This window comes from Uranotaenia lowii, chromosome 2 (assembly GCF_029784155.1).
Source record: "Uranotaenia lowii strain MFRU-FL chromosome 2, ASM2978415v1, whole genome shotgun sequence".
Classification (NCBI taxonomy): domain Eukaryota; kingdom Metazoa; phylum Arthropoda; class Insecta; order Diptera; family Culicidae; genus Uranotaenia; species Uranotaenia lowii.
Genome location: NC_073692.1, coordinates 339,090,644 through 339,101,716, shown reverse-complemented (window position 1 = coordinate 339,101,716; position 11,073 = coordinate 339,090,644). Strand labels below are relative to the sequence as shown.

Genomic DNA, 11,073 nt, shown 5'->3' with positions numbered 1-11,073 from the left:
TAGAGAGAGTCCCAGATTACCAGAGCGTGGCGAAACTGAGCGGCTATCTTGAATAAGAGAGCGTCACCCGTTTTTATGTGCCGGCGGCAGGAAATACACTCGTCACCGAATATGGGTTCCATGGCGACAAACGTTTTGGAAGTTTCAAAATATTAGAAAATACAGTAAATTATAAAGGTACCACCACTTCAAGTAATTCAACTAAACTAAATTTTTGAAAATCGCTCCAGTGGTTCGCAAGTTATGGCTGTTTGAATTTTTGGGACCTACTTTTTTAAGGTCAGGTCTTTGAGTGTTAATTTCAATGATGAGTGTAGTATCGTAACTTATGTTCATATGGCATTTTATACCATATTGCCCTTTCTTATGTACATGCATGAAAATGTGTAGACAAGTATGCCATGCAATCTTATGTAGCATGAGTCAGGAAGAAACATTCGTTGCTGGACAACCAACAGTAGTAGACGTCATGTGCATTAGCTCCGTGTACAACACTATATTGGCGACGAGGTTCCAAAATGGCGTTTGGTAAGTTAATTGAAATAAGATGAAAGAAATATCGCTTAAATGCGGATTGAATAGATTGTTGCTTAAATGCGGAAAAGGTTGTTCAGGACCTTAAATACTGATAGCTTAAATGCTGAGAGCTTAAATGCTGTGAGCTTAAATGCTGAGAGCTTAAATGCTGAGAGCTTAAATGCTGGTAGCTTAAATGCTGATAGTTTTAATCTTGAATGTAAAGCTGACGAGCTTGAAAAATGAAATTTTTAGGAACCAATTGCTCGAATGTGGTTCATGTGGATGTATTTTGCAAAATGGTGGAGATTGTAAGCTTCAATGCTAAGCGTTGAAGTAAAGTACAATCTAGTTGGTAAAGATGGAGGTAGCATAAAATTGACTTGGAGGAATTGTAGTGACTGAATGTTGAAGAAGATGACAAAGCGGATGACTAGCCTAGGATGGCAGGTGGAACTATGGGTGGTAGATAGACCGGAAATCGTGTTTTGTAATGTGTTTTTAGTGACGGTTTTTTCTTCGGAATACTGTGGGAGTGGCGCTGATAGTTGAATGTTTTCGGTGCTAAGCTGAGGAGTGCTGGTGTGGGAGGAATAGGTGAGGAATGGAAGGTGCACACACGTAGATGTGCGGCTATACGCCTGCTTAGGTCTTTGAGACTGCTTCTTAATGTGGTGAGCGTTTGTACCAGAGAGCGCTGCATCCTAAAAGTATGGAATTGCAATGAATGTTTGGATGGAGATGATTTAGTTAGTATGCAGGTGAATTGTTCGGATATGGCTGAGCCTGGTGTGTCTAGTTCCAAGAGATTCAGTCGATTCCAGGTACAGTGGTTATGAAGCGTTTATGACGACAACGGCCACAAAGATGAGAAGTATTTATATGGCAGCAGGCCGTCGTGCACTAGAGATGGAATGTGAGATTTAAGGTGTTGTGTTTTCCTGGGGATCTGGGTGTAGCAAGGTGGCGAATCGACTAAGTACCGGTTGAAGGCCCACAGGATGCAAGTTGCTGGAAGGGCAGCCAAAGATAACTCGATCTTTTGACTATGGTGGTTGACAATTTTTGTTGGTCGGAATGTGTGCTGCCGCCTTGACGTGTGATGTTTTTATCAATAGGGTTATGCGGATGAAGTGGTTCGGTCGAGGTCTAGAATGTTAGAAGATGAACTTGTGATGTAATTTAGTTACTGTTTTTGTTCGTACCCGGTTTGTTTGTGAGAAATATTTTTGCATTGGATTAGTATATATTTAAACAGGCAACGTAAAAACATTGAATTGGCACACACGTTTATATCATGTTAAGAATGTCCGTGAAAAAGTAAGATAGTGGAATGGAAGATTCTGAGAAAAACTAGGAATTTAAATGTTATCTTATCCGGAAATAAAAAGTGCGTTTGGGTTTTACCGATAAGATGCGCTCATAAGAACATCCACTTGAATATTTAAGGATGGATGGCTAAGAAAAGAGGATGTTTGGCAATGTTAGATTGAAAATTTAAGTCATATTTCTCATTGGAGTTGTTGTTGTTATTATCTCTAAATTGAAGTTGTTGTGATACACGGAAGGAATACTCATGGGAAACGGTTGAGTGATCGGAGTCGGTTTTTCTTGGTTTTGCTGTCAATTTTCATACCTGTGAATGGTAATACAAAGTTTGTTCGTAAAAGGTTTGAACGATACGATTCCCTAATGAAGCAGTAGAATGAAGGAATTAAATGGGAAAAATGTTCAGTTCAGAGGAGACTTTCTGTAAGTCAGGCAACTTGAACAAGTTGGGAAACAGAGCTGCTATAAGTGCCGATATTCTCGAGAATTTAAGAAATTTAAGCAAACATGAAATGTAAGCTGATAGAAATGAAAAAAGGGAAAGGTGAAAAAAAACGGATGTATTACGATGAGAAACCAAATGGTGCCAAACAGTAAACCATCAGAAGAGAAAATGCTTATAGTCTTATCACAAGAAAAAGAAGTTTTATTGGAAAAGAGGAACAAGCCTATACCAATTGATAAGGCCCTGAGATGTTCGAAATAAGAGGACAAGGGTGTGTTGATGCTCTGTGCATTAAAGAGACCGAGCCTTGGGCTGAAGCCTTCGGAAAACCCTCTTCGTTGTCGACGAAAAATCGAGAATTTGGCGAGCATGACAGCCGTTAATGCGCGCAGCATCACCATGTTGCAACTGAGTGTTTTTCTTCATCAGGGTGGTTCATGACCCTTTCGTTCCAGAACACTACGCTCTATGATTCAAACATGGTTGTGATTTCCGTGGACAACCCATCAAGGAGTGGATGTGTAACCATGTAGAATAAATATAAAATAAGTTGAATGAAAAAAAAGGAAAGTAAATGTAGTATCGTAACTTATGTTCATATGGCATTTTATACCATATTGCCCTTTCTTATGTACATGCATGAAAATGTGTAGACAAGTATGCCATGCAATCTTATGTAGCATGAGTCAGGAAGAAACATTCGTTGCTGGACAACCAACAGTAGTAGACGTCATGTGCATTAGCTCCGTGTACAACACTATAATGAGCAGGAATGGCTTGGAAAACATCTGGAAGATTCGCCCAAAGAACAAAATTGTTCCGTTCTGACATTCAACTGGATTGTAAATTGTCAACCATGATTACGAAATAGCAATGAAATGGTTTGCTGTAAACAACGTCAAAATGGTGCCTTGGGACATTATTTCATGGCGTTACATTTTCTCTACTACCGTGTTATTGTATCAACCGAGCTGCTAATACGTAAGGACTTTACAGGTAAATTTCTCTATATATTCATAAACAAGCAATTTTACAATGGATTCTGTGTTGCCGTAATTAAAGCATATCAATAAATAAGAAAGAATAAAAATGTACACTAACCTTTTTTCAATTCCAAGCTTTTTGCCTTGATTTCTGCTTCAACACTCAACACACTTTTAAACAGCAGTTTCACAATCTTCACACCATTTACACACGCTTTAGCGTCTGGAGCACTATTTGTTTAAGGGAAGAAATTCTAGAGCAGCCTACCGAGAAGAACGAACGAAGCTTCGAAATTTTTTGTCCATTCCAGGAAAATGCTTTTCTGTTATTCTAGAATCTTTACATTTCTTTCGCTTTTTAAAAATCCAAACTCCAACGTCGCTAATTTGATAATCCTACACCATATAATTTTCAACTATTCAACAACTTCACGACCACATTCAGCACATTGAACAGCTCATCGTCTTCGCACCGTTCCTTCAGGGAGCGTTGTTTCAGAAGTGCGCTCAACCTTCTGGGTATGGCACTATTCTTAATAGCACTTTTACCCTTGTAATTGTTGGCAATCATCTTCCAGATCGAGCTGGCCACTATCAGCTGCTCGGAACAGTTCTCTCCATCGAGGACGGATTTCACGGTGCACATAAAATCCTGGGAGGCAAGCAACGCCGGCCTGTTGCTGGGAACATAGGACATGTTCCGCATGATTTCTAGGGCCAGTAAGCGTAGTTCCGGTGTGGATTTGCGTATCAAAGCCCCTAGCACTGTGAGATGCCTGTAATAAAAAAAAATGAAGTTAAAAAATGGTTCGATTAAGATTTTTTTTATGTTTTACCTAACTTCGTTGACATCGTTATGTCGGGAATAGATTTCCCAAAATTCTAGCCACAACAAAGTTACAGCTATCCAAGGTTTTTGCAGCTTGGTTACTGCGGGGTGCAGTTTATTAATGTTGTCTAGAACATTTAACTTTGAAACCAATAGACGACCTTCTTGGCTAGAGATACAATTAATCAAAACCCTTAGGCTTAATCTCAGTAAAGACAGATCACTTTTTATTCCTTTTACTTTAACTGTTTCAGCAGTTACAGTTGCGATTACCAATTTCAGTATCGAATGAGGGTGCCCCGGAAATGAAACGGTGAAGCTTTTACAAACAATTATTGAGTTCTCAGTGAGACAAACTAGCGCTTTTATGAAAGCAACTTCCAGTTCCTGATTGTTTCCGATCCATGGCCAAAGCTGCAGAAACATTTTGCACAGGCGGTTAATGTTATTCTGGTGGACCAGTAAATCGTGTTCAAACCAGGCTGCGATTATATCTGCAATCGATGATAGTTCTTCCACTATTGGAGCCTTTTTACTGTCACCGTTTTTACGCACGAAATCTTGATAGCTGGTATTGATTCCACTACAGACAGCTTCTAATCTGTCTAGCAAAATTTCTAAGAACTTCTTTTTCCTCGCAACTTTTCTAGCCTTTTCCGACTGTTTCAGCATTACTTGAATAGTGGAGTACAAGGTACGTTTTTGTACCGTAGAGATTAGGGCGCCATTTTCAGGTTTGTCCTTGGCACCCACAATCTGAAATTGTTCCACCAATGTGAAGAACAAGACTTCACTCCCACTGGCAGCAGTTTCAACTTCTTTTGCTTTCGATTTGGCACTGTTACCGGTAAGTTTTTTCTGCCCGTTGGGATCCCGATTTTCACTGTCTTCATCTTCGAGGGAGCAGAAATCTTCGGGTTCATATTTAAGCCGTTGCAAGGATTTTATCCTTCGCAATTCGCCAGCGCCGGGTACAGTGCTAATTGATGATTTTTTCCTGTTACCTTCAATCATTTCTAGTTGTATCGTTTCAATCAACCCAAGGAACGATTGGAATTCTGACGTTGGGATGATATTAACATCAGAGGTTAACACCAGTAGCGTGAGAAAACGAAGACAGGCGATTTGATATTCTAAAATAGAAAAAAATAATGTATCTCACACGAAACAATAATTTTTTTTTTAAATCACCTTTTCGACTGTTTGCGATACCCTTATTAATAAGAAGAACCAAAGGCTCCAACTTAAGTTCGCCCAGAACACCGGTGATCAGTTGATTGCCTACCTTGTGTAAGGCCAGCGAACTCAACAGGTGCATAATATTCACAGTAACTTCGTGTAGCAATTTTTCACTTTGCTCACCGTACAATTCCCCATTCAGCAGGTAAATGATGCCCCCTATAACGGCTTGATAAGGGCTCATAATTTCACAAATGATATCTTTTTTGTAGCTAAGACACCTCAGCAGAAAGTTGCTGATCTCGGAAACCATTAACAAAGCCGATCGACTCGGATGCAGAGGAACATTCGATATACAACTTAAATAAATAATCATTTTAGGAAAACTGATTTACAATAATAGTTTTAGAAACTTACTACATAAGCCGTTGCAAACAACCTTTCTCGATGAAAAAATCTACCAAATCAGCTTTCAGATCAACCAAACAACTGAAAATCATGCTGTAGCTTTTGACGACATCGCACGTGACCATTTGAACACCGGCAAATTCTCCCAGCTGCATTTCATCGTGAGTCGTGAAGGTTTGCATCGACTCCAAAGCTTGCTCGAAGAATCGATGTTTCTTCAAAATCTCCAGAATAGTTTTCAGCGGATCTGCGTTGGTGGGATTCAGTGGGTTTGCTTTATCATGTGGCAGCATAAATTTGTGCAAATTGCATCCCTTTTCCTCTTTGTGGGAAAGCAATGCAATCAACAATCCGGTCGCCGATTCCTTGACCAAACTGGTTTCTTCTGGATCTAGCAGAGTTTTGGCCGCACATGCATGAACGCCTCCCGGAAGATAGGCACATTCTTTGATGATTGAGTGAGCCCCGGACAGTGTTTTGGCCATTTTAGCTAACACATTCCAAGCACAGGATCGGATGAGTGGGTTGGTGTGACTGCATTGAATGGCTATCACTTTGTAGTGTTTAGGCTTCAGGTGAATATCTTTCATTCGGTCCAACATGAGGGACATTATTATGAGGCAGTTCTTGATGATCGTTGAGCCGGAATAGGTTATCGATCGGATGAGATTCATGTAGGAACAGAGCTTGTTGATCACATGGTTCAAAAACTTACTGTCAAACTCGAGTAAACCACTTTGAACGACCACTCGACATAAACTGACCAAGGCAATGATCTTCATAATGTCACATTTGTGCAGGTCGTTGTCTAATCGATCGGTTATTGTTTCAAACAGTTTATTTAGCAAATTGAAATTATGTTCACGTTTTATATTCATTTGATAATCTTGTTCGTTGACCATCAACTTTACGACATCTGTATTTTCGCACAAAAGTGCCTCCTGCAGTACTATTTTAATAAAATCAACATTTTTCATGAATAGCTCCCCTGAACAGTTCTCGGATTTCAGAAGTTGAGTAAAGATACTTGTTTGTTCGAAGAGCAGCGTCACAATCCAAACAAGAACATTTTCGTACCCGATTTGAATCAAATCTCCTAGTAGTCCGATCACATCTATCAGTAGCTTTTCGTCAGCCAAAGTATTCGGAGGCGTGAGGATAAATTTTTTCAAATGTTTAACGATTGAATTGTGTAGGATTTGCTCTCGCATCGGTAAACTTAAATTGCTGGCCAGCCCTGCCAGTCCAACGGAAACTTCAGCATGGGACGTGGCTGTCGCTATGCATTTGAGGCTATTTTTGAAAATTTCCTCCACATGTGTAGTTCTGATCATGTTGACATCGGTCGCCGTTAGCCGCAGGGACCGATCAAACGCGAGGCTGTTATATTCCAGGTCTATTACAGTTTCGTCATCGTTTCTTTTCGAAGGCATCAAATGGGGCGGCAGAAGATTATAATCTATGACGACGGATTCCTTAGCGTTTGCAGCCATCGGTGAGGTCCTGTGTTTCTTTGCGTTCACCAGAATATTATCAAATGCATCGAACCATTGACAGGCGAAGGCTAGCCGCAAGTATTGCCACGCCACATGGCGATAGCTTTGCAAGTTGGCAAGGTCGCTGGAACTTCGATGGAAGCTGAAAAATTTAAATCAAGGTTTATAAAAAGGAAATTCCTTCTAATTTAAAAATAGTGTAAATAAAATAGTCAGAAAGCTTCATGAGTTCAAATCTTTCATGTGTGAAGCTTGAAGGTTTAAGGAAGATTTTTCAAACTCACCTTTGATTGGCTGTGTTCATCTGTAGCCGGGAAGTGGCACATTCCACCCCACACGTTCGACTGAAGCGCAGAATGCTATCTTGTTGCTGAATTGGCTTCTCAACGCTGTCAGCACGATCCACAAAAATCTCTTCCAAGTAGCTTAGCTCATGAAACGGGCTACATCGCCAGTGAAATTCACACACGAATGGAATCCTGTACTGAGCGACCAGTGTTGGTAGAGAGATCGATTTGCCACTGCCAACCGCGTAATCACTAAAGAGTAGCAAGAACAGTAACGAACAACAATCGGGCTTAAAAATGGGCAAATGGTGGTTAATCAGAAGTGCTCTTATAACCAAATAATACACGTTTCCATTTTCAGCTAAGAACTTTCGAAATTCTGGAACCATAAAACACATCTTAGCAAGTATTCCAATTGCGGGAACTGCACTGTCCGGATAATCTAGATAATGATGTTCCCTCAGAGCGTTATCTAAAACCTGCAACACAAATGCCCATCCATTGGCCTTGTGAATGATCTCGCATAAGATGGGGTCTTCGGACATTGCGTTCAGTTGGACCAATGCACTCCGCCTAATAGCAGGATCGGTTCCTTCAGCTTCCAAAGTATCCAATAGGGGTCGGATGGTTGCTACCTCATACACATCAGTAGACAAGTGCTTGCCGATGTCGTACTTTGTTTTAAGCAGACAAATGTCGTTGGAAATAGTATCCCGAATATGGTCAATGCTGGGTGAGTAGTGTTGAGAACTGGCGTCGATACTCAACAAGAACAATATTCGTGTCAATGCTTCCTCTCGAATGTCGGAGCTATCCTGGAATAGGAATCGCAAATTGCCTCGAATCTGTTCCTGCGACGGTAGCTCCGAGTCCGGATGCAGTAAGGTGATAATTGCTCGGGACAATGTGGAGTTTTGTTTGGTTATGGCGACGGTTTGCAATAGCGGTAGAACCGGTATGATAATATCCACTAGATCGCTCCAACGGTCAAGCAAGAACGCGCGGGAATTCAATATGAAAAGCAGTATTGTTTCCGCCTGTTGTTGGATCTACAATGAAATAAAATTTAGCTGGAATGGAATCAAACCTTAAAAATAAAACACCTTTGTATTCTGGCTACAAAATCCGAAGCAAATCACTTCGACTAAGATTTCCACCGTCAGTGGAATCCCGAGAGCGCTCATCTTGCCCTCCACCTTAGGAAAGGTTCGCCGGTGAGTCAGAATAGCTCCTTCATCCAGGGAGCTAATGTAATCCTTTATAACGCCGTTGCAGGCATCATATGCGGCACTTTTTACCTTTTCGTCCGAATGGGCTAAAAGGCGCAGAGTAAGTTTCTCTGCTTCTTCACGAAGTCGACTATTCGATTGGAAGTAACAGCAACACCGACCGATAGCTTTAATGAGGCGCTTTACCATGGCTGTTGACCGATGCAGATGAAGAGTTTCGATGGCCTCGATGCCGGTGAAGATAAGGTCTTCGTCTTTTATGCTGTCCGGTTGCCGAAGAATGGTCACTGCTGGGGCGAGTATTTCATCAGCTTCCAGAAGGATTTGTAGTTTCGGGTTTGGAGTTTTAAGTGCTTGCTCTAGAATTGGTTCGTAGAGCGAAGGATAGATGTGCTTCATAGGATAATCTAGGGCAGCCACCTGCAGCTCATGCTTCCAACTGTGGTCATTCTTTTCGAGAGCACGACGATGACCGGTCGAGTTTAAAGTTTCAAAATCGTTTGGGTTGTATTGTTGATGATGTGGAAAGCATGTTTCATCTGCAGTAGTTAATTCTACTGTACTATCAGTGTTTGGCTTGGCCAGTTGAAGGAACCGGGACAAAAGATTAACCGTTACCAGATATTTGGTACGCATCGAGAAGCATTTCGAGTTCGATTCCCAGCTTTGGCGAAAGTGCTTGCAAAGATATCCAAACTCTCGGCGTACTTCTTGAAATTGAAAACCATCCAAAGGTTGAGTTGAGGCCAGTTCAATCAGATCATGGAACATATTAAATACTTTGTTTGAATCTTGTAAATCCATATCGTCGGACACTTCCTTGAGACAGTTAATTCCAAGAAGGAACAGCTCGTGGACAAAAGCCGGCACTGATATCTGTATGTTTTCCGAATCACAATCTGTGTTGGAGTTCTCATACGAGTACATACAAGTGAGCTGGAGTGATTTAATTCTTTTTTGAATAGACACCGTTAATCGGTGCAGCATTTCCACAATAGTTCGTACACTGACTTTTCTGGCTTCCAAAAGTTTGATCAAGGAGTGATAAATATACGGCGGCTGAAGAAAAAATTCCGGAGGATAATCGTTGATCGATGGAACCATATAATTGAAGGCATGTTGAATGTCTTTATCGTTGCCAGATGGATGCAATGAATCATTCAAATCCCTCAGTGTTTTCTTATCCGAAGGTAAGGGAATCTCCCAACATTTGGTGTAATAATTTGCACCTCTCCGAGGAATCGTTTCTGAATGTACATTCGGTGATTCGGTAAGATCTATACAATCAATTTTTATGCTAGCCAAACTTTCTGCCACACTTTCATAATCAGATCGGAGCTGTTCGGATTCTTTAAAACTATTTACAAGCTGGACAACATTTTCTACCAGTTCCGCCAATTCCGGTTTCGACCCAATCAAATATTTCACCTTGCCTAGCTCTTTAATGAGTCTACTGATGGTGAAATAGTTCACTATTTCATGGCCGTATTTGCTCTGAAATCAATAACATCGGATTAGTCCGGGCAAAAATTATCAAATTCAAAAACCAACCGTCAAAAGCAGGGACAGCAGTTCCAGAACGGCGGCTTCCTCGCATATCGGTACATTACCGAACCAGCGGATGAGACTCTTAACCAGCGACGTGGGACTGAACTTCAGCTCCATTTGCTGTTCGTCCCAGAGGGCTCGCTTCACTTTGTTCTCAATGTCGTGCAGGGTGCGTATTCGAATTTCCTGAATTTGATGCGCTGTTATCGGACGAAAAAGTTTAGGAAGTTTTTGCGTATTTAGACCAAATTTACTCACTCAGCTTGGACAGCATGTCATGGGTGATAACGAGCGTCATTTCCGGGTGAAGACTTGAACTTAAATTTTCATATAAACAATTATTAAAAGTTAAAAATTTACAATTATATTAACAATAGAGCACTATCGAAAGGCAACCGTTACAACGTTGCGATTGCGAAAGAAAGAGTAAAGGAAAATCCGAAGATGGCGCGGTTTTTACTTGTTTTGTTTTGATTCGCTGCGTAAAAAAATGGAAACCCTATTACACTCTCAATTTCGTTTCCACATAATGGAGCATTACGAAAGTTAGGTCGAATTCACAGTGAGCGCGAAGCGAAGTGCGAAGCGAATTTCCAATTCGCGCGGCAAACCGCTTCTCATTGAAACACGTTGAAAAAAACATCGACCGGCCACAGTGCAAGCGAATTTTCATGCGAAGACCCGGCTGGATCGCGCGAGTTCATCCTGTTCATCCGGACATACACTGAAAATATTATCTCGGATATTTTTTATCGTAAAATGATTTATCTAAAAAATCTTTTTCAACAGTTTATTTATTTAATTATCATAGCCGTTTCTGTGTT

The 11,073-nt window shown here is 40.9% G+C and overlaps 1 protein-coding gene across 1 annotated transcript; it reads right to left on the bottom strand.

The window, feature by feature from the left end:
* Positions 1-3,397: 3,397 nt before the first annotated feature.
* On the bottom strand, positions 3,398-10,654 carry LOC129744893 (protein rotatin homolog). The gene is made up of 8 exons (XM_055737648.1): positions 10,508-10,654; positions 10,253-10,449; positions 8,576-10,195; positions 7,470-8,521; positions 5,699-7,327; positions 5,294-5,640; positions 4,110-5,235; positions 3,398-4,049 (listed from the first exon to the last, which is right to left on the bottom strand). The coding sequence occupies exons 1-8, from the start codon at positions 10,545-10,547 to the stop codon at positions 3,686-3,688; spliced, it is 6,375 nt and encodes a 2,124-aa protein (XP_055593623.1). The 5' UTR covers positions 10,548-10,654; the 3' UTR covers positions 3,398-3,685.
* Between the last annotated feature and the right edge of the window lie 419 nt (positions 10,655-11,073).

Bases quoted from the DNA above. Each gene is read 5' to 3' on its own strand.
- LOC129744893 (XM_055737648.1), bottom strand. From the start codon at position 10,547: ATGACGCTCGTTATCACCCATGACATGCTGTCCAAGCTGA. The intron at 5,236-5,293 runs GTGATTTAAAAA...TTTCTATTTTAG, and splicing joins TATCGCAAACAGTCGAAAAG to AATATCAAATCGCCTGTCTT. The intron at 4,050-4,109 runs GTAAAACATAAA...TTTTTATTACAG, and splicing joins AACGATGTCAACGAAGTTAG to GCATCTCACAGTGCTAGGGG.